The sequence below is a fragment of the Mytilus trossulus genome, chromosome 1 (assembly GCF_036588685.1).
Source record: "Mytilus trossulus isolate FHL-02 chromosome 1, PNRI_Mtr1.1.1.hap1, whole genome shotgun sequence".
NCBI classification, from domain to species: Eukaryota; Metazoa; Mollusca; class Bivalvia; order Mytilida; family Mytilidae; genus Mytilus; species Mytilus trossulus.
In genome coordinates, this window is record NC_086373.1 from 102,563,379 (window position 1) to 102,587,721 (window position 24,343).

Consider the following 24,343-nt stretch of genomic DNA (forward strand, 5'->3'; position numbering starts at 1 on the left):
TTTGTTTGAAATGTCTGAGCTTTAGAATTTGCTATTTGATAAAGGACAGGTTGCTTTGTTTTTGCAACACTTGACACTCACAGGAAACTAGTTGTCTAAAAGACTGGTTTTTTTTTTACTATACTAAATAGCCACAAGGTGTGTTAGATGACCAGTCATGCCAGTAAGGATTTGGCTGAGGAATTAAGTTGAAGTTAAGTGACTGTCAGACACTGTTGAAGTTAAGTCCAAATAATTATGTCTTCTCGACCATATTGAAAGGCTATTTTTTAATGTTTGCTGTACTCTCAGTTAAGGAATCTACAATTACATGTACAATTTGATTTTTAGGGGAAGGGGAAGGAGGGAGAAAATTTTTGTCTTGCATTTATCTATTTTCATTTTAAATCACTGTCCTTCCTTTTTATTTCACCTCTTTCATTGATGGATTATTTATTTTTTTGGCATACATTGTACTTGAGTAAAGGGCTATTCGGTCCTGCCTTTTTTATATTACATTGAATTAGTTTATTCTGACTTTTTTAACATAAATTTTTTTCTCAAAAATCATGTGAGCTTTTTTTTAATATCATCATAGCCCTGCCCCCCCCCCCCCCCCCCATTTTACCCTAAAAATCAAATGGTACTACATGCAGTTCCCTTAGGGGTCACAGCAAAAGATCAAAATTACATGTAGACCTTCAAGATTTACTTATAGACCACTTTCAAATTATGTCCTTCACTGGAAATATGTGTCAATTATACACCTCTTTTAGTCTGTGACATAATTTAACATATATATATAGGGCCAAATAAAAAGTATGTGTGTTAACTGTACCCTTACCTACCCTAAATTAATTGTTATCTCCTCACCATTTTTGATTAAGCACTGTTAAAGTCACAATGTTGCCCCCATAATCTCAATGTAAAAAAAAAAAAACCTACCTATCCACCCAATTTTTTTTCAGTATGTAACAGTAAACACACATATATTTTTGTTTGGCCAAAAGGGGACCTGTATCCCTGCCACTATTTAAAAGTCATAAAGTGTCTTTGTGCAAGATCAACTAAAATAAATGTTTGAGCCGTAAGTACTTCACCGCAAATCCTTAATGACAGCAGTGATGATTATCAATTAGAAGAATTTAATTTGCTGACTAATTTGTGCAATATAGCACATTTTTTCAACCTAGCTGCGGTACTTTAGGTCCTTATGTTATTTTTTTACTATTTGCGGGCCTCCACAAATAGGCAAAAAATAACATAAGGACCTAAGAGCTACGATACCGCAGCTAATCTCAACCTAGATGCTCAACATAAATGTAGGGAAGAAGTGAGTATGCCCCAAAACGCACAAATGGTGTTCACAAAAATCAACTTTTTGACAGATGTGAAACAAACTAAGTTTACTTTGTATGTTGTCTACCATTTAGACAATATTGCAGTTATTTTTTATAATAGGAATTCAGTGTTTACAATGTCAATGACCTTCACCTTCTGTATGCCATTTAACATTGTTTGACCTTTTTTTATGGCAATGTCTGAAATAAACAAAAGACATACTTTTCACCTTTCCAAATGTACCAGTTCCTAGTGTTTCACCAAGAATGTAGTGGCCAATCTTCACCTGACCAGCAGTGGCTGGACTTTTCTCCGCCATTGCAAATTTTTGTGTGAAGCTGTTTGACTGTTTCCTCCGTCGACAGAAGTGTTTACTTGCAAATGGTGCTACTTAAGTTGTCCTAATTAGACAAATTCTAATATATCTGTTTATAAGATACACATCCAACGTTTCATTATCAGCTCGATATAATTCCTATGAAGTCTTATTGGGTTCTTTCAGTTTGTCAACAATATGTCACGTGACTGGTTAAACTTTCGGCAGTCTCTGGACTTTACCTAAACTCAGATTTCCAATGTTTATTTCCGGTTAAATAGAAAGTAAAAGTAAGACTTTATTCAATCTGAGAAAGGCAAATTTCAACAAAACCTTTTACTTTTTAACAAACTGTGGGTCAATTTTTTTTTAAAAGCTTTATTCAATTCGCTTTTTGAAATGGTGGCTACCACATAAATCTCCTTATTTTCATTTTTTGTTTACTATCAGGCATGTCAGGCATTAGTCCAAATAATTATGACGTTTGGCAAGGCTTTTTTTATTTTTTTTCTGGGACGCCTTCGTAGGAAGGCGTCCCAGAAAAAAATTAAAATAGCCTTGCCAGACGTCATAATTATTTGGACTAGTCAGGCATGTGCTATCTGCTATATGTTGCAGTCTTGTAATTAACTGCTCCATAGGCTTACATGTTAAACAGCTGATCTTTGAAAATAGAAAAATAAAAAATGCTACATAGAAAAAAAATTTCATGTTCATATCATGCATGTACTAATGTGAAATTGTGATTTAATCGAAAAAAAGAGAGTGTTGCCACGAAGAATAAAAAGTTACGCAATCCTGAAGTCAAAACATTTTTTTTCTACTTTCTGTTTGCTATTTTTACGAGGCCGCACCACTTCCAGTAAACATGATATCCTTCCACTTTCCTGGATTGATATCCCCAAAAGATGCAAGATTTTTTTTAAAGTCTATATATATGTTTCAATTCAGCATAAACCTATAATCAAACAGAAAAAATTGAGTTCAGAAAAAAATTCAGAAAAAAGTGCACTATTTTGTTTCCCTCCATGTTTTGACATGCACCGGAAATTGGAGTTGTAATACAAGACTGGTACCTATACATGTAGATACATTGTATGTCAGATCAGCTTCTAGTCTAGTCCAAATAATTATAGGGGTCTCATTTGGGTTATGATCCTGGATCCTGTCTACTGTATTGTCAGATTCCTGTATCCTGCTTGCACTATCATGACTAAGCGTAAGCAATTCTTAGTATTTTGTAATTTCTTGTGTCCCGTTAGACTTCATTTCTCATTTTGATGCACTATAATCTAACTTTAGGTGTCCTACTTACAAAAAAATTGGCAATCCCGTTCCATGCTTAGACCCCTATGAGACCAACAATTCTGATATCTTGCAATGCTATTATTTTTTTTTCTGGAACGCCTTCCTTAAAATAGCCTTGCAAGATGTCATAATTATTTGGACTGCTTCTAATCCAAAAAAAATGAAGTCTTGAAAGTCTATTTTATTTTTTGCTTTTATTTCCTTCCTGTGTCATAGGAAGGAGTCAAAGCAAAAAAATATTAGCCTTCTAAGACATCAAAATTATTTGTTCTTATCATCAGCTCCTATAGGTTATTACTTTTCAGTATGTTCAGACACAATGTCACATGATTTGTCAGTTTAAGGGACTCCCCTCCTGCTTTAATTCAAGAAATGTACCCCATCTATTCTATTGTGGTATATAAAAAAGAAGGTAGTCTTTTCTCCTAGAGTTCAGAATGATGTGTGTTTGAACCCCAGCTTAATAATGTCAAACTAGAGACTTTGAAAATGCTATTTGCTGCTTCTCTGCTATTAAACTGATAAAGGAAATTGGGAATGGGTCAAAGCGACAATAACCAGACCATAGAGCAGACAACAGCCAAAGCCCGCCACCAATGGGTCTTCAATGTAGCGAGTTACTCCCAAACCCGTAGCATCCTTCAGCTGGCCCCTTAAAAATATGTTTACTAGTACAGTGATAATGGGCGTCATACTAAACTCCGAATTATACACAAGAAACTAAAATAAAAAATCATGGCAGGGTTAAACATGTTTATGAGATTTCAACCCTCCCCCTATACCTCTAGCCAATGTAGAAAAGTAAATGCATAACAATACACAGTGACTTTACACACATTAAAATTCAGTTCAAAAGAAGTCAGAGTCCGATGTCAGAAGATGTAACAAAAGAAAATAAAGAAAATGACAAAAATACATAAATAACAACAGACTACTAGCAGTTAACTGACATGCCAGCTCCTGACCTCAATTAAACTGATTGAAAGATGATGTAACAAAATATTTGATTTTTACAAATATTGGTCAAAACATACAAAATGTACAATATTCTTTACACCATTACCATGATTACAGTCATATAACACATAAAAATACATGTATATATACATGGAATTATGAAAGATTATAAAAGAAATGTATTTGATAAAATGAAGAGCTAATCCAGTGATTTCATTTTAAAATTTGTGTGCATTGTTCATTTTGTACATATGTAATGCATATACCCTGCCGAGGTACCCTTTTTAAAGAAATATTTTATACGTGTATAAGTTTTATTCATCCTCTTGTCTACAAGATTTTAGCGTAACTTATTTTCACTATGACACTAAATGATCATAACCAAAGACATTAATTAAGTAAAACATGTATATATATATCTACAGATGTTTAGTACCAAGGAACAGTTAGACAAAAGAACAGGACCTTATGGTATTGGAAGACTAAGTTATTTACAGTCTCTTGTCACAGAATATCAAGACACAAACAGCCTTGGTAGGATTAACTTATATAAGTTATATACTTGGCTATTGAGACAACTATATACGAAATTAAAGGAAATTAAACTGACATATACATACCTACACGATGGCCCAACAACCATAAATCACCAAATTAATAACCAATATTTTCCTTTGGAAATCCTGATAAAAAGTTAGATGTAAAGTATACATCCATGACTTAAGTAAGACAGCAACCCAATTAACCAAAAAGATATCTAGAGATCAATATACTTCAAAAGTTAAGGCATGTGTTATTATGATCACAGAAATATGTTAAGCCCTATATAACACATAGTTTCATAGCAGAGCAAACTTGAACAAATTTATATGATTTTCCAGATTATTTTTTAATTTGAGCTAGTCCTTTAGAATAGATTTTTTTTTATTGACAGAATCAAAGCAGCAAGTGTTAGCAAACTTGGCAAATTTTGCATATGACCCAGTGAACTATGATTACTTCAGAACATTGAATGTCCTTGATCTATTTCTAGGTAAGTTTTAGTACAAATGCAACACTGTTTTCCTCACAACACTTGTATTCAGATTGATTGTCATCCGCCTCATGAAGTGTCAGTAGTACTAAATGCTGAAATGAATATGGTTAAGTTTTGTATGTATAATAATGTACACCAAATAAATATATATAGTGACATTTTGTATGTACATTAAAAAAAAATTGTAAAATATAGTAAAATTTTGTATGTACAAAATGTACACCAACTATGTGAAATATCATGTAATATTGTATGTACAACAAATAATTATATGTGAAATATGGTGAAATTTTGAAAGTACACCAAATATGTGAAATTGGCAACAATGCGGCGGGATTAAACATGTTTTGTGAGATCTCAACCCTCCTCTTTATATACCTCTAGCCAATGTAGAATAAAGAAACGCATAGCAATACACACAGTAAAACTCTAAGGGTGTTTTCTAAAGCCCCAACATGAAAAATGTGAAAGAGTTCAATGAAAAAACTAACCGCCTAATTTATAACAAAATAATTTAAGAAAAATCAAAAATAACAGACATAAACGCACTGAATTACAAGTTTCTGACTTGGAGATACACATATATAATGTGACAGAGTTAAACATGTTTGTATTAAAGCACTAGAAAATAACTAAAATGAATTCAATATTTATTTATTTTTTATATGAGAAACACAAAAATGAGGCAAAACCTTATCTATAGGTATGTGTGATGACTCTTTGTAACTTTTGTTGTATGAAGATTAAGTGCTGGTGTTAATGTAATATTGTTTATGTTGTAGATGCTATTGAGGAAACAGATGACCAACTGGTAGAATTTGCAGTGGGAGGTATATGTAATTGCTGTTTAGGTAATTATAAAGCAGGGATCACCTCATTCTATTTCGGTGGTTGTCTTCCTCCAACCTTGAAGTTGAATATTAAGGTACCCTTGGATTTGAGTACCAATCTTGATTAACTCAGCATGAACATTCAATTTTGAAATAAGTATTATTTTTGTTGACTTTTATTGTGTTTTAATATTTTGTCTTAAAAATAAAGAACAACCACAATTTATATATTTAAAAACAGTATTGAAAAATGTATGAAATTAAAAAATATTTTTTCAACAATTGAACTAAGCTATACACTTTATTTTTTGCAGTGATTTCTGTCAGGTGATGCTATTTAATAAAGGGATAGGAAGTTTCTTTAGTCATATATTTACCTTTATTTTTTTTACCAATTTTTAACATGCATGTATTGAGGTATTAAGATAATTCCTTTTTCAATGTTTTGTCCCTCACTGCCAGGTTGCCCCGTAGGGGATATGATTACAGTCTCCATCTATCCATCAGCTGGTGTAAAGAAAATCAATTTACAGAGAGCCTTTGACAGAAAATTTTCATCCTTGATAGGATTATTTGTGTTCATATTCTCTTAACCATACTATGTGGTCATTACGATGCAACACTTTATACAGCAGTTATGTGACTTTATAAAAAAGAAGATGTGGTATAAAAAAGAAGATGTGGTATGATACCCAATGAGGCAACTATCCACAAAAGACTTGTTTGTAGTATTTTAACAGTGACACTTTGTTAATGCTCTGACTTCCCTTTTTTGATGATCAATGATATAAATACATGCAATAATGTAATCTATGCTCCTGTTCCACAATTATATACTGTACGTATACACAATTTTTTCCTCATTTACATATCAGCATTGGACATTTTCAATAACATAGAAATCTTGTTTATTATGTCTTATTAAGTTTTTGAATTATATGGTTGAAGCAAACTTTTAACGGTTCTCTTTTGCTCTATATTGTAGATAAAGAGAACAAGGAATATATCCTGAAGAATAATGGTGTTCAACTGGTTATTAAATGCTTATCAAGGTAATTAATTTAATATATTTAAAGTAAATAAAAAAAATGTATTTATCCTACGAATATGAGTTTATGTTCTTTTAAAGGGAGAAGAAGACAAATAAATAACAAAAAAAATCATATGCTTTTCAATTTTTTGTTTAATAATGTAATTTATACTTTAACATCATAGATTTATTCGACTATTTAATCAGAATTTGGAACTCTAGTTTAATCAACTTAGTGACTCTCAAAATTGATTTCCTTCTTTATTCAACCAAATTATAAAGTTCCTTTTTTAGCCTTATCTGAGATAAAGAGTTCTTCTTTACTTGATCTTCTATAAATGATGATGCATTTTTTCCTCCTACCAAAGTCCATTTTAAAATGAAACTTTTAATTGTTAGTATTTGCTCACTTTGACATTACCTTATCACTCCCAAATTATATACTTTACTTTAATTTAGCAGTACAATTTATTCACCTTCTTTTTTATAGTTCGAATGAAGAAACTGTATTGTCAGCTATCACAACTCTGATGTATCTGACTACGCCTAATTCTAAAACAGGTAATTAAGATACTGTACTTGTAAACATTAAAATATTGATGTATCTGACTACACCTAATTCTAAAGCAGGTAATTAAGATACTGTACTTGTAATCATTAAAATATTGATGTATCTGACTACACCTAATTTTAAAACAGGTAATTAAGGTACTTTACTTGTAAACATTTAAATTGTTTTTAAAATTTGCATTGTGAACTGAAAAGTAAATGACATTGTAGTAATTTCTAATGTTGAAAAAAGTTAGTTAACTATTTAATCAACTCAAATTGATTTTGTCGTATGATCTTTCATGAACTTAATCTTTTTATAAAATAAGGTGATGAAGAGTGATTGGCAATGAGATATGTACCAACAAGAGACCAAATAAGCTGAGAAAAGATAAGAAAAGATCATACCTGTAGCCAGGGGGTTTCGGACGACCCCACCCTCCCTTGAAAACAAATAAGCACTGTTAAAGTCAACATTCTGTTCGAATTGTGACTGTTAAAGTCGAGTTCGTGAGTCCAAATAACCCTGAAATTCCTGGCTACTGGCCATGTTCATTTCAGACTCAAAAGTCTGTTTATAAGACATGAGGAAAAGTATTCTGTTTAAACATGATGCAATGTTTAAATATTTATAGTATCAATTATAGTCAAAATGTAGAATATAACTCATTGTACCATACAATCAACACTGTTGATGGGTGATTCATTTTATTTTAGAAATATGCAGTGTACCCGTTGTGGAATGTATGCTGAGATTTAGTCAAGCTTCCAACAAAAGAATTGGTAATCTAGCAGAGGTATTTTTACAGGTTGGTAAACATTTCATTCCAGCTTTTTATAATAAAGAAAAACAGAAAGGCATATAGAAAAAGCAAATTAGTAAAAACGAAAGACAAGAATACAAAATTGAATTAATGTTTTCCTAGAATATTTATATGCAATTCTAATAACTGTAGTTTGACGTGACGAAGGAAATCACATTTGTTAATTTATTGTATTGACATCTGTAACATTATTATTAGAAGTTTTAATGTAAACATTTAAAAAAAAAATATGCTTTTGTTAACAAGATCCATACTAATGAATGGAATGCAGAACAGGAAATACACAAATTATATAGTGGAAAATTGTAAAAAAAAAAATTGTATATATATTTCAGCACAATTTAGTATTACATTTTCTTTTATTTTATAGAAAATGAATTATTTATAAGTTATAAATTATACTGCTTGAAATTTGCAGGATTATTGTACCCATCAACAAAAAAGTGAAGCTCTGAAGATACAAGCACAATTCAGTAATCAAGTAAATACAACTTGACCTTTATACTAAAAGTAAAGCTCTGAAGATACAAGCACAATTCAGTATTTAAGAAAATACCACTTGACCTTTGTACGAAAGTTCTTTGCATTAAAGTACCAAAAGCAAATTAATTATAAACTATGAAGTCAGTCAATGATTGAATCATGTATGTAGCTGCACAGAAAAAACAACATTCTGTGGAGAGAAGACTGAACATGGGGAAAATGTCAGTGAACTAATGTGCAATATATGATTTTTATTCTAATAAAAATATGTATATTGAAATATTTTAATGTCTTCAAAATCTTAGATGTTTATTGCAATTTTCACATTCATTTTAACTTCTCAACCCTTTATAAATCTGACTATTAAGATAATAAATATTTCCTTTATGGAGGTAAATATAAGAAGATGTGATGATGCTGGCCACAAATTTATGTGAGTTAATTTTAAAATTTTATATAAAAAAATCATGCATAAAAATTCAGCATAAACCACAATTATAGCTACAAAGTACTATTTCTGATATACAAATTTATGTGAGTTAATTTTAAAATTTTATATAAAAAATCATGCATAAAAATTCAGCATACACCAAAATTATAGCTACAAAGTACTATTTCTGATATACAAATTTATGTGAGTTAATTTTAAAATTTTATATAAAAAATTATGCATAAAAATTCAGCATACACCACAATTATAGGTACAAAGTACTATTTCTGATATACAAATTTATGTGAGTTAATTTTAAAATTTTATATAAAAAAATATGCATAAAAATTCAGCATACACCACAATTATAGCTACGAAGTACTATTTCTGATATACAAATTTATGTGAGTTAATTTTAAAATTTTATATAAAAAATCATGCATAAAAATTCAGCATACACCAAAATTATAGCTACAAAGTACTATTTCTGATATACAAATTTATGTGAGTTAATTTTAAAATTTTATATAAAAAATTATGCATAAAAATTCAGCATACACCACAATTATAGGTACAAAGTACTATTTCTGATATACAAATTTATGTGAGTTAATTTTAAAATTTTATATAAAAAAATATGCATAAAAATTCAGCATACACCACAATTATAGGTACAAAGTACTATTTCTGATATACGAATTTATGTGAGTTAATTTTAAAATTTTATATAAAAAATCATGCATAAAAATTCAGCATACACCAAAATTATAGCTACAAAGTACTATTTCTGATATACAAATTTATGTGAGTTAATTTTAAAATTTTATATAAAAAATCATGCATAAAAATTCAGCATACACCACAATTATAGCTACGAAGTACTATTTCTGATATACAATTCTTTTTGTAAAAAGCATTATTTGTAAGAAGGGTAAGAGAGGGGCAAAAGATACCAAAGGGACATTCAAACTCATAGATCGAAAATAAACAGACAACACCATGGCTAAAAAAGAAAAAGACAAACAGACTTGTAAATAATAGTGCACAAGACACAACATAGAAAACCTAAGACCAATTGCAAGCAACACAAACCCCACCAAAACCTTGGGGTGATCCCAGGTGCTCTAGACAGTTAGCAGACCCTGCTCCACATGTGGTACCTGTCATGTTGCTCATGTTATTACAAACCCAGTAAATAGTCTAATTCAGTAGATCAAAAAGACAAATGTCAGCAATTGTTCATTCAAAAATATTGAAAACCAAGTTTATTAGAGTGTTCCCCCTTTACTTATGAATTTGGTTTTAAAATAATACAATTAAAAACAGATACCAACATATGGTTGATAACAATAACAGCATCACATCTCAACTACAGGTAGAAGATTGAATGTTTGTTAAAATAACTAATTTCTAACATTTAAAACTCATCAATGAATGGAAATTCTAATTTTCAGTTGAAGCTGGGGAGGAGGAGAGAATTAGAGTTCTTTTTCGAAATTCTGTGGCACCAAATTTCTGTATATTCTTCACTCAGCAGCTTATAAAAAAAGGCTAAACCTATAAACATGTACACAATTTAGTGTCCCAATAACAATTACAAAAATTCAGAACCTGTTCAATTTAGATAAATACCAATATACGAATCTAATTCATATATATTGCTAATATTTACTACCATGATCTAAAAACACTACAACTAAAACATATAACACTAAACCATGAATTCATTAATGCTGCACATAGCGCAAAATGCGGCATTTTTGTCGATCTTGGTACTTTTGTCGCAGAATTGGTCGCAAAAAGCTTGACATAGAGATAGTGATCTTGCAGCCGCGGCATTAACTAACTTCTTAAAAGCTTTAAGTTTTAGAAGATGGAAGACCTGAATGCTTCATTCTTTGTATATAGATGCCTTATGTTACTAAGTTTCCATCTGTCACATGTCCATTGACCTTGACCTCATTTTCATGGTTCAGTGACTACTTGGAAAAAAAATAATATGATGTTATGTAATGTTTTAAATTTCTCTCTTATGAGTAATATGATAACTATATTTGGTATGCACCTACCATTCCCAGTCCTCATGCCTGTCAGGCAGTTTTTATTGCCCTCGACCTCATTTCATGGATCAGTGAACAAGGATCAGTTTTGGTTTTCAAGTCCATATCTCAGATACTGTAAGCAATAGGTCTGGTACGGTATATTTTATGTATAATGATTGTAAGGTGTACATGTCCAAATGGTAGATATCATCTGACCTTGATCTCATTTTCATGGTTCAGTGGTCAAAGTAAAGTTTTTGAGTTTTGGACTCGCAGGTTGTATTTGACCTTGACCTAATTTTCATGGTTCCTGGCTCAATTTTAAGTTTTTGTGTTTTGGTATGTTTAGCTTATACTTAAAGAAATGTGTTAACTGTATTAGTTGTATAGATTGTAAACAGTGCATGTCTGCCTAGAATGGTTCCTCTGACCTTGACCTTAATTTCATGGTCCATTGGTCATTATCTAATTTAATTTTCTTATTTAAGTGTGTTTCTTAGAAACTTTAAGTAATGGGTCAACTATAATTTAGTGCATTGAACGATTGTACAGTGTACATGTATTTATCGTTTGATTCATATGACCTTGACCTCATTTTCTTTGATCTGATCATCCAATGATGTTAATTGTATGTGATAGTTGTAGTAAAGATTTATAGTTATGACTATCAACATAACATCAATGGTTAGTAAAGAAGGAAAGACATTTTAGCGTGTGCACTCTTGTTTACCTATTATAATTTGTTTGTAAATATGATCATCAATTTGTTAAAGCATGAAAAAAATACACTGATAATTTGAAAGGAGTAGTCATCTGATTTTAAAATGTTTCTCCGAAAGTCAATGATGGCAACAAAATGCTGTCATCCCAATTTAACTATTATCTAGTGATTTTGTTTAAATGACCCATATTATTTTTGACTTATAAGAGACTGTTTTGTTGAGAAACATATCTTCAAAGATTAAGGGCAGTGTAGAGCTTAACATATTGCATATAAAGAAATGCTGTCCTGTAGTTTTTATACAACTTTTTTTATAAGGCCAATCTGGGGTGCTGTCTCATTGATGGATACGACACATCTATTTATGTCCATATCATTTTTATACATGTGTGGAATGTTAACCGTCATATGAATTAAAAGATGAAGAAAAGTTTATGGAATAATAAATGTCAAAGAAAAGCATGCAATTTTCAAGCAATTCTGAGAAAACAAGCTATTGCTATACTCGATGTCATTCTGTCGAAATATCTCTAGAAACTACTGAAGTTGCTACTTAATTATTCAAATACCAACAAAGGTCTGTCAACCATTCTTTCAATAAATCATCAACATGTCAATAACAACTACAGATGAAGAAGTCCAAAAATTGCACAGAGGACTTGGTTAAGTATAAACATGCGTTGAATCAAATATTTGGGTTTTTTTTTCATTATAATCACATGTTTTTTTGTTTACAATAAAAAATTATTTATTTTAAGGTTGTCTATTTCATATGTAACTCCCTCGAAATCCTAAGACAGAATGCCATTATTTCTTTATACATACGTTTGTTTATCAACAAGAGCTTATATTGACATTCATACACCCTCTTTTCTCTTACTCTTTTGAATGTTTAACTAATTAATTCTATGTTCACGATAACAGAGGCAAGCAAAATAGATATAGGAAGATGTAGTGTGAGTGCCAATGAGACAACTCTCCATCCAAATAACAATTTAAAATAAAATGCCTTTTTATTTGAATATATTTACTTTAATTCACAAAACATACTTTAGTTAAATGCTTGTTTGATCATATAATGTATTTCAAGATAAACAGTTGATGGATTTGCTATGGTTTGTAAAAGTTTCAGAGAAATTACATTTTTTGGCGTTGTTTTAAGTCATATGATACTTAGATTTATAAATAAAAGATGAAGATATTTTATATACTTGAATGGCTATTTTTAGTACCAGTCTTTTTAAGAATCAGGCAATTTATGTAAAAATCAAAACATAATAAGAAAAACCCCACCAAGCTAATCATGCTATTTAATATTTACCATCACCCTGAGTTCAAAATTATTAATCTTTTGTTTGTGTGTGTCTGGTAATATCAAATAACTCGGTTAGAAAATTGGTTAGAATGATAGCAAATTACAGAGTTATCTCCCCTTATTCGTTAATTCGTAGTGCATTTCAACCAAATTGTATCTTCTATTACCAGAACAGAGCACGGAAATGAATGTTATTTTTGTGCATAACTACATATTATGAACTGAAATCAATGTCAAATTGGGTGGAATTTTTTGTCATGTTTTCGCCACTGCCTGATTCTTAGGCAGACTGGCAATTAATATAAAACAGGTGCACGTGGACTTTCTTGTAAAATAAAAGCTTTTGTCTTTCAAAAATTTCAAAATTGTATTGCCTTTGGATTGTTTTCTTCACGTACTGAAGTTCGATACTATACAGTTACCTTTTTAACTCCGATCCCTCTCGTTAAAACTAGAGACACATTTCTCTGTTGTCTGATGTCTCTGTTAAAACTTTGGCAACCGCATATTGCAAGTGCATGAAAAATCTCGATAAAAAATATAAACACTGGAAGGTAAATTGGTAATAATTTTTGAATAACAGATTTAATATGACTCCTGAACAGCGGTTTACTACTTTTGCCTTCATTTAATACAACATATCATTTAGCAATTGTAATTCAAAAGTAAAATAGGCAAATTGGAATGATGGAATATACACAAAAATGTTAACACTGCTCTTTCAATTCGCTTACTAGTGTTATTAACGTGCTAAACGTCGACAACAAACTCGAAAGTTAATGAGATTGAGATCAACAATCACTGATTGGAACCTTATTTGTCGTTAATAAGTTATAGATTCGTAATAAAGGAATAGAAGAATTAGCGTAGTATATATGCCTGCTTTGGTTTATTAATTTCCCTCTCCATTGAAATAAGAAACACGTTTCATGTGACTTTAAGGAAAGTTGCAGTTTAAACACAATATGAATTTGATTAGCAACTGTCCAATTTTGCGTTTGCAAAGCATGTCATATTTAACATGAAAACTTTAAGAAACTACTCGAGAAGTCAAGAATATAAATGGCATTAGAGATCCTCATTGACAAGATTATCGAAAATCATTCAAGTAATCTAATACAAGTCGAGCAACTTAAAATTATTTCATACATTATTTTTTCGGCCATATGTTGACCTCTCCTGTATGTAAATGATATTGGCTTTCTGTAAATAAGAAATACTGCTAATAGTTACAATATAGAAGATCCGATATAGGACTGCTGTTATTACAGTGTTTACAAGTTTAGCAATCCTTTTCTACGAAGAGAAAGGATGAGCTGAATGCTATTTGTTGAAAACTGATAAATGAAGGATTTTCCTAATTAAAGAAGACATCACATATACAAGTTCATATTAGTCATAAGTGTCTAATAAATGAACATGTAAATAAACATGTGGTCATTTAAGTTTTTAAATTATCCTACTTTATATTTATAACTTATAATCAAATGATGACAAACGTTAAAATATACATCATTTGCGATAAAGAAAAACACATTCATTCATATTTTTAAATATTTTAGTGTTACCGACAAAAAACACTAATTTAATAAAATTTAAACGGAAGAAGTAGTGAAACCACGAACAAGTAACTAAACAACGCGCTTCCGCATCAAATACAGTTACAATTTTCACCATAATCTAATATTACTTTGTGTCAAAACTATTTTTTCATAAGTGAAAATACTTGGTATTTTTCGCCTCTCTTTTTTGACTATTAATCAACAGATTAGAAATTCTTTATGTTTGTACAATACATAATTTTCTTAAACAAACAGTAGATACCACAATGTTCTTCAGAAAATGTATGTACTAAGTCACAAATATGTTTTCCATTGTTTCTATTGTTGATCTAGTCTAACGTTTGATTTTGTCAGTTTGTTTGGTTATCTCCCTTTTATTTGTCTTGGAGTTCAGAATTTTTGTTAATACTGTTATACAATCTAGAGCTGAAATCCTGTGGTGTCTGTCGTTGATGGAATATGTTCGTTGTTGTTCTGCAGTTTGCATGTTGTGTCGACTATTATATTATTTGTTTGTGCTTTTCCATGTTATAAATGTTCGATGGTGTGTTTGTGATGTATTTCTGTCATGTAGTGTTTTAGCAATATTTTTTTAACATTGTAATGAAGCGGGAGGTTGATATGCCATTAGTCCAGGTTCAACCCACCATTTTGTTCTTTAAATGTTCTGCACCAAGTCAAGAATAGAGCAGCTGTGTTCAAATAGTTCGTTTCTATGTATGTTGCTGTTTGTTTTTGTTGTACTTCGGTGTTCCTATTTTTTCATTGCTTATCTCCTATAAATTCCCTCGGGTTGGCTTTTAAACCAGTATTTGTCTCAATCAATGTATGACTTTTGAACACCGGTATACTACTGCTGATTTATTTATTTGTTTTTTTTTTGTAACATTGGTTACCTACTGTATTGCTTAAGTTAGTCACAAAATAATACAAGTACAGAAAAAAAGTTAAAACAAATCATTGTGTATCTATATTTCTATACTGATCACATCAGAAATTAAATTAACGGTACCAATTTTCTTGCACCAGATGCGCATTTCGACAATACATGTCTCTTCAGTGATGCTCGTGGTCAAAATATTTGAAATCCAAAACTTATATAAAAGATGAAGAACTATAATCAAAAAGGTCCAAAAAGTATAACCAAATCCGTGAAAGGAATCAGAGCTTTGCACGAGGGAGATACATTCCTTAATTTATAGTAATTTCTAATATTTTGTAACAGCAAATTTTAATAACACATAAAAATATCCGTATTTTCATGCCAGTATCGAAGTACTGGCTACTGGGCTGGTGATACCCTCGGGGACTAATAGTCCAACAGCAGAGGCATCTACCCAGTGGTAGTAATTAAATTAATAAAATCAACGGTACCAATTTTGTTGCACCAGATGCGCATTTCGACAATACATGTCTCTTCAGTGATGCTCGTGGCCAAAATATTTGAAATCCAAAGCTTATATAAAAGATGAAGAGCTATAATCCAAAAGGTCCAAAAAGTATAGCCAAATTCGTGAAAGGAATCAGAGCTTTGCATGAGGGAGATACATTCCTTAATTTATAATAATTTTTAATATTTTGTAACAGCAAATTTTAATAACACAAAAAATCCGTATTTTCATGCCAGTACCGAAGTACTGGCTACTGGGCTGGTGATACCCTCGGGGACTAATAGTCCACCAGCAGAGGCATCGACCCAGTGGTAGTAATAAAATCAACGGTACCAATTTTGTTGCACCAGATGCGCATTTCGACAATACATGTCTCTTCAGTGATGCTCGTGGCCAAAATATTTGAAATCCAAAGCTTATATAAAAGATGAAGAGCTTTAATCCAAAAGGTCCAAAAAGTATAGCCAAATTCGTGAAAGGAATCAGAGCTTTGCATGAGGGAGATACATTCCTTAATTTATAATAATTTTTAATATTTTGTAACAGCAAATTTTAATAACACAAAAAATCCGTATTTTCATGCCAGTACCGAAGTACTGGCTACTGGGCTGGTGATACCCTCGGGGACTAATAGTCCACCAGCAGAGGCATCGACCCAGTGGTAGTAATAAAATCAATGGTACCAATTTTGTTGCACCAGATGCGCATTTCGACAATACATGTCTCTTCAGTACCAATTTTCTTGCACCAGATGCGCATTTCGACAATACATGTCTCTTCAGTGATGCTCGTGGCCAAAATATTTGAAATCCAAAACTTATATAAAAGATGAAGAGCTATAATCAAAAAGGTCCAAAAAGTATAGCCAAATCCGTGAAAGGAATCAGAGCTTTGCACGAGGGAGATACATTCCTTAATTTATAGTAATTTCTAATATTTTGTAACAGCAAATTTTAATAACACTTAAAAATCTGTATTTTCATGCCAGTACCGAAGTACTGGCTACTGGGCTGGTGATACCCTCGGGGACTAATAGTACACCAGCAGAGGTATCTACCCAGTGGTAGTAATTAAATTAACGGTACCAATTTTCTTGCACCAGATGCGCATTTCGACAATACATGTATCTTCAGTGATGCTCGTGGCCAAAATATTTGAAATCCAAAACTTATATAAAAGATGAAGAGCTATAATCAAAAAGGTCCAAAAAAGTCAGAGTGAAAAAATATCAAGTGTTGTTGAACTAAGAAGTTAACATTAATTTTCAAAAGTTAAAAGTGCAACCTATATATGTCATTCCTTAAAATGCTTTAATTATACCAATATGATATCTTGAAAATTTTATATAAGAAAAATATAGATAATTGTAGTGCAAACAAATATTCTTGAGGAATGGCATAAGTAAATTTGTAAAGTTTTACTTTTTATTTTATAGTTTTTTGTTGTCATTTCATGGGTTCAATCTGTATAAAAGTCGTGTGTCTCATATCTTGTACAAATCATCAACTCTATATTAAACCCTATTATAATATAAGTGTCATAGTAAAAGTACTACCTACTACAATTGATATACAATTACAAATAATTATAAGGAGATGTGGTAATATGGCTAATAAAACACTTATCGACAGTAGACGAAAGTACAAGGAAGTAGGCAACTATAAGTTATCGTGCACATGAAAGAAAAAAAAGAAAAAAACCCATATCATATATATGACAAGATATAAAAGGGAGTGGACTAGGAACTGCGGAATCTGATATCAAACACACTTTTGATTAATTCACAGTGGAAATTATTTCTGAGCATTTAAATAGTATCTGATTTACCTTTAATTTGATCCCTTTACACCTGGGTCGATGCCACTGTTTGTGGACGTTTCGTCCTCGAGGATATCACCAGCCCAGTAGTCAGCACTTTGGTGTTGACATGACTATCAAATATATGGTCATTTTAATAAATTTCTTGGCGACAAAACCTGTCATTTTTTTTCTCGAAAAAACTAAGGATTTTTTGTCCCAGGAATAGATTATCTTAACCATATTTGGCACAACTGTTTGGATTTCTGGTCCTTAATTCTCTCCAACTTTGTACTTATAAATATTTTGATCTCAGCGTCACGGATGAGTTTTATGTAGACGAAACTCGCGTGTGGTGTATTAAATTATAATCATAGTACCTTTGATAACTTAATCAAATGGTTCGTGATTTTTTGTCATTCAAATTGTTTTGATTTGAGCACTCATACGCCTTATAAAGACGAAACACAGGGCTTTTGTAGCAAATTATAAGCCTTGTTGGAGATTTAAAACTTATACTATATGTAAAACCCGTTTTATATAAAGTATAAGTTGTTTATGTTCAGCAAATAATCTTCATAGTTTTATTGTGTCATTTATACCCTCGCAGATAGCTGCTTAACATAAAATCACAAAAATACTAACTTCACAGTAAAATTCAAAACGGAAAGTTCTTAATCAAATGGCAAAATCAAAAGCTCAAACACATCTAACGAGTTGATAACAACTGCTATATATAAACATATGGTCTTACGTGTTTCTTCCGGTTGTTAATCCCATAAAACTGTGGTTGCATTTTTCTCTGGACCAATATATCATAGGTTACTGAAACTTGGTATCAAACTTCATGGAATACATGTGATATATTCTTCACATTCATCGGTCATCAGTTATCACTTTATATCGAATACTTCTATTCTTAAGAGCAATTGCTATTTTCTATGTTTTGTCGCATCTTTAAGGACGTAGTTATCAATGCTTTCTCAAATCATATGGAATAAAGTTCAAAGGGAACATGATTGATTGTGTGACTTTCACTAACATCCATGAGTTTTTCAATTCGTCAAATACTTTTCTGAAATCATTAATAAACTTCATTTTTGTCTGTATTCCGTTTTTGTTTTCTTAGTTTCTATCAATTCCTCTAGCTGCGAATACAAAAACTGTTGTAGTAAATTAAGGATATTGTTCTGTTCAGTTGTAGCCACTTGGTAACTATTAGCAATTAAGGTCCTAATTTAGCCTGATGCAAGCACAAACTTCTTTCCATTATTTTATCTTTTAACATTTGTACTCTTTTCACGTATTATTCAGAGTTACTTTCTGCCTTTTTTTGTGTGATATAATTAAATCTACTAAGGTTTCTTTTAGTGTCTGACTGGTGTTATATCAGTTTTAGTATATATGATCTTGCATTTTTGTTTTGACTTCTGTTCTACGAAAAGCTAGCCTGGTGATTTGTAACTACAAAAAAAATATATTAGACTCGAAGATAATGCTTCCTTCATTACATCCTTTAACTTATTTAGTAAAGCCTCAATCATAAAGTATGTTTTATAAAATTATGGCGTATAATAGGATACGCCAGTCCGGACTTAAGTCCTAAAAAGACTTTTTAATGATTGTGTCCTTTTGGTCTTTTGTAAATAATTATCTCATTGGCAATCATACCACATCTTCTTTTTTATTTCATCGGTGACGATGGAATATTACAAATTGAAAGGCCTTTTAAAGTCAAATTGAATGAAAATCATTAAGGACCCGAAAGGTTTTGCCAAATACAGCTAAGATGATTATGGGTTCTCCAAAAAAAAAAGGTAGCAATCATATCAGTTGCTTTATAAATGGCTTAATAAATATTTTGATATGATCGTCAATGATGAGTCTTATGTAGACGACACACGCGTCTGACGTACTAAATTATAATTCTAGTACCTTTTACTATTTACTATTAGATTAAGGTAATAGTAGTTAACCGCTGTTAAAAAGTCGCAAATTGAATGAGGGAAAAAAACGGGCTACATACTTAAACCGATGAAAACACGACAAATTTAAAAGGAAAACCATGGAACCACAAAAAATCGGACTGCAACAAAAACAAACGCAAACATACATGGAAATGGATCATTTGAAAGCAACTTATATTAATTCATGGGTTTTTTTCCTCTATATTTTTTCAAAACCAATTTACAACTATATGATTTGTGCTGTCAATCATAATCGCCTCGAAAAAATTGTGACATTCAAAAGATTAACTTCTTCCGTATAGGATACCATGGTTTGTACATTTGCCAAATTCTGCTAATAGTTACTAAGTAGGCGTTAGTTTTGTATATATGCCATTGCTGAACAGTAGGAGTTCTTTTTCCGATGAAAGATTACAAATAAGATATGAAAATCCTTTCCCACGAGTTTTTGTTGAATTTGACTGGTAAATGGATTGAGGCACCTACACTCGGAAAATTTCCGGATTGAACGGTATGCCAAAAAAAATCAAGGTCTTTTGAGTAATTTGTATCTAATTAAAGGAAATGTAAATTAACTTGTGTTTAGTTATGAAATTTCCATAATTACCATTTTAGTTATTATCTAAAAAGGAAAATGTTTAAATTTGAAGCCTTATGCACACTGCAGATTTGTTTATGTGTAAAAATCTGTGTGAAACGAAGAATTGAAGAACACATACTGAAAAAAAGCCATTCTATAATTTAAAATTGAAGACGTAATTAAAATAATCTTGACTGACTAACTCGTGTGCTACAGCATCAAATACGATGCACCGCATTTGAGCGCGTGTCCTAGGTCCTCTGGACTTTTTTAGTCTTTTTTATTTTCGATTTTAGTTTCTTGCGTATGATTCGGAGTTTAGTACGAAATCCGTTACCACTGTACTAGTATACATGTTTGTTTAGGGGCCAGCTGAAGGACTCCTCCTTGGTACGGGAGTTACTCGCTGCATTGAAGACCCATTGGTGGCCTTCGGCTGTTTTCTGCTCTATGGTCTGGTTGTTATTTTTTTAACAAGTTCTCCATTTTCACTCTGAATTCTATATTAATGTTATCTTATGACAAAGACATCCTTTTTCATTGTTAAATGGTTAATGCTTTGAAACTATTGATTTGCCATTTTTTTTTGTATATCACTCAATTTATGCCTGTTAAATATGTTCAAGAATAATCAATATGTGTTTTTATGTAACTTGGTGTTAACAAAATTAAAATGTTTTAACCTTCGTAAGTCGAAAGAGATTTTTTTGAATTTAACTTTATCAGTTACACTTAAATCCAAAGCTAAAGATGTATAAAACGAAAACAGATGAAGAGCGTTTGACAAAAAAGGACGTTTAAATATTACTCAAATTCATCTAAGGGTTAACTTTGCCTATCAAAGGTAGTTGAAAACTTTGTTTCTATATATTTTGAGAATTTATAAACGGACAATTTAGAAAGGTTTGTTATAAATCATGTCAGTACCGAAGTACTGACTATTGTGAAAGGACTTTTTTCGTTAGGTACCAATTTTCGTGGTCTTTATGGATGATTTTATTTACGAATTTGAGTGTCTAAGGAAATATAATAACTGTTGTAAAATCCAGACAAATTTATATCCCCATGTAGATGGTAAATAGAAATGGTAATTTATGTAACGCAATATGAGCTAAATACACCTTTCCTTGTAATATTTCAGACCGGATTTAACCAATTTAACTTTTAAAAAATCTAAAATGTGCGACTGTCAAACTTTCAATTCTCGTGAGAAATATGTGTTTTGATCACTTACAATTATACATACATTTGTAGCATTCTCTTATATGTATATATATCAGTTTTCGTTATAATTGACATGTTTATGAAAAAAAATCACGAATTTAAGAACCAACGATTATGACACTTTTGCTTCAACCACAAAAATTGATACCGACAAATAAAAGTACTTTCATAGTATGATTAGATACGGGACTAATACACCACAAACAGAAGTATCGTCACAGTGCTTTTACAAATACAAACAACATGATCATTTTACGCATTCGAAACACTTTTTATGATTAACCTACACCGGGAACGCTCAACATTTTGAACTAGATTGTGTAATAAAGAATTATAAATAACAAAACTGTGAAATAACTCAATGAAAAACATTCGTATGAAAACCGGGTAAATATATTTTGGGGATTTTTTTAAGCAGGGAAATCGCAAAAAATGATGTTGTATGACCGTGGGATACGCATTTTCTTTTAAGAAAAAAAATGTTTTGCTATCGCATCAGCAGGATCAAAATGTTTAAACCCGTTGTTGGTGGCCGTCTATCACATTAGTGTAGTTTATTGTTTTGCAATTAATCCTGCCCGTGTTTTCTTACGATTGATTTATTGATTGATTGATTGATTGATTGGTCTTAAATGCCACTTTCAACACTATTATGTTATTTCGAAGCTTACATTTTAATTTGGTGGAGACAGTCGGAGTTCTCGAAAACGACAACATAACTTCGGTAGGAAAATTGACCTGCCTATGATTGAATTGTTTCAAATTTCATGTTTATGGTCGTGGTCTTTTAAAGCTGACTACAAGGAGTATGTTTGACCTTTTTTAGAACACTTTCGGTAAACTTTACTTGTTTAAATTTGCATACATATATATCTTTTTAATAATGAGAACGAACGAATATTACCTTGTAATATACTTTTAACTGTTTTGTTCAAATCTTTGCTAAATTTACCAAAAAGAATTGATAAATATAACCGACGAACGTCATAAGAAGTGCAAGAATTCAAACTGAACTCAAATGAAATTTATAAATGAAAGAAAGTTAATCCATCATGACAATATGAAAATCTTCAATTCAATTTCGTTCTGTATTTTTACATACCTAACTATTAACAGTTCATTTCATTTTTTATCAAATGCATATATTTTAAATGAGTCTTAACAATTAAAAATTACAGGATTGATGTACGGGTAAACAAACAAAAAAAACACTATAGATAAAACATCTCCTGTGGGTAAAATTGTGGATTAAACCTTGTTTTATATGCATTAATATGTATGACAGTTGCATATATTGCCATTATATTGAATAATAAAGACAATAGCAGTATACCGCTGTTCTAAAGCCATAAATCGATTGAGAGAAAACAACTCCGGGTTATAAACTAAAACTGAGGGAAACACACCAATTATAAGAGAAAAACAAAGAAACAAAAGAAACACCAATTTAGAAGTGCAACTTAAAACAAACAACAATTCTACATACACAAAAACGTAAAACTATAAGATAACAACTGACATTTTCCTGACTTGGTAATATTTTAGTTAAATATGCCACTAAAATGAAAACATTTCATGATATGAATACAGTACAAACAAATGCAAGAACAGTCAGGACAGAAAAACACATCAAAATAACACAACAGTGTATTCAAACACGCAAAACATCGAATAACAATGAATACGTAAAATATTGTAGGACAGTACACAAAAACAGAATAACATAACCATATGAACTATCCGTCAAACGAATGTATCAACGCCACAATAAGTGACTCCACAGATAAATTTTCTAAAAAACGGATGTAAATCAAGACTAGGTTTGTAATTATGTTACTTGATGATCACACAACAATTACAAAAGTATTCATATACAAAATAATTAATTGTATTTCTTTACTTATGTCAGTATTTCTTCTAATTTATACCGCAAAACAAAACAGATCGTGAACATACATCCGCTTTTAAAATCAAACCACACAAACGAAGTGGGTGATTAATTATCTGCATCTTTACATACGAATAGTAAGTAAAAAATATTGAATTAAAACTAAACGGTTAGACAATATCCGATTACCACATCTTAAGTGTCAGATGTATTGATTGATTGGTTGTTTATTTATGCTAAACAATGCTATTAAGAGTCAGAATGAGAGATGCAGCAGCCATATTACTTGAAGAAAACCATCGAATTTTTTGAAGAAAAATTGGCAATCCAGTCGAACACACTTATCATCAGCGTTGTTCAAACCTTCAACATGACAGTTTTGACAGAAGAGTGTTGACTGTAGATGAACAACTATGACAACTTTCCAAATGCAGCACCCGTGTCAATTTTCAATTTTGGACCTAGCGATCTATGTAGTACAATAACTGTATCACTAGCTTGTCAAGACTACGGTTGGAATTTCGAATCCAGCACGGGACAGGTGAATTCGACTCTTTTTTAACATCACATATGTATTCCTTATTTCATTAGGTTAAACATATTTTATTGTTTCAAATGACAAATTGATCAGACACAAGTTTTTCAACTTAGTAACGTCATTTCCAAAACAACAAAATATATACATATTAATGAACGAACACATCCAAATGCATTATGTGCAATACTTCTGGATGGCCAGGAGCATAACATAACGTAAGACAATATATATAAAT

General features: G+C 31.1%; 2 protein-coding genes across 11 annotated transcripts in view; one reads left to right on the top strand and one right to left on the bottom strand.

Annotated features, from left to right (window-relative positions):
• Window positions 1-1,837, bottom strand: part of LOC134694209 (5'-AMP-activated protein kinase catalytic subunit alpha-2-like) — a 36,306-nt gene extending 34,469 nt beyond the window's left edge. For 3 of the 8 annotated variants that reach the window (XM_063555262.1, XM_063555239.1, XM_063555209.1), the window contains exon 1: window positions 1,543-1,835. In XM_063555262.1, the coding sequence (XP_063411332.1) occupies window positions 1,543-1,639 (97 nt within the window). In that variant the 5' untranslated portion in view covers window positions 1,640-1,835. Of the gene's footprint in view, window positions 1-1,542 lie in introns of all 8 variants that reach the window. The other 5 variants (XM_063555231.1, XM_063555224.1, XM_063555254.1 and 2 more) reach the window with 3 other exon arrangements.
• LOC134694273 (armadillo repeat-containing protein 7-like) lies at window positions 1,838-8,937 on the top strand. Of its 3 annotated transcripts, none has more exons than XM_063555297.1 (8): window positions 1,838-1,920; window positions 4,327-4,435; window positions 4,836-4,934; window positions 5,720-5,788; window positions 6,753-6,819; window positions 7,288-7,358; window positions 8,064-8,155; window positions 8,589-8,937. In XM_063555297.1, the coding sequence occupies exons 2-8, from the start codon at window positions 4,327-4,329 to the stop codon at window positions 8,664-8,666; spliced, it is 585 nt and encodes a 194-aa protein (XP_063411367.1). In that variant the 5' UTR covers window positions 1,838-1,920; the 3' UTR covers window positions 8,667-8,937. The 3 variants fall into 3 exon arrangements, with proteins under 3 accessions (XP_063411367.1, XP_063411350.1, XP_063411358.1); XM_063555280.1 differs by having other exon boundaries at window positions 1,876-1,926; XM_063555288.1 differs by lacking the exon at window positions 1,838-1,920 and adding an exon at window positions 2,735-2,855.
• The last annotated feature ends 15,406 nt before the right edge of the window (window positions 8,938-24,343 follow it).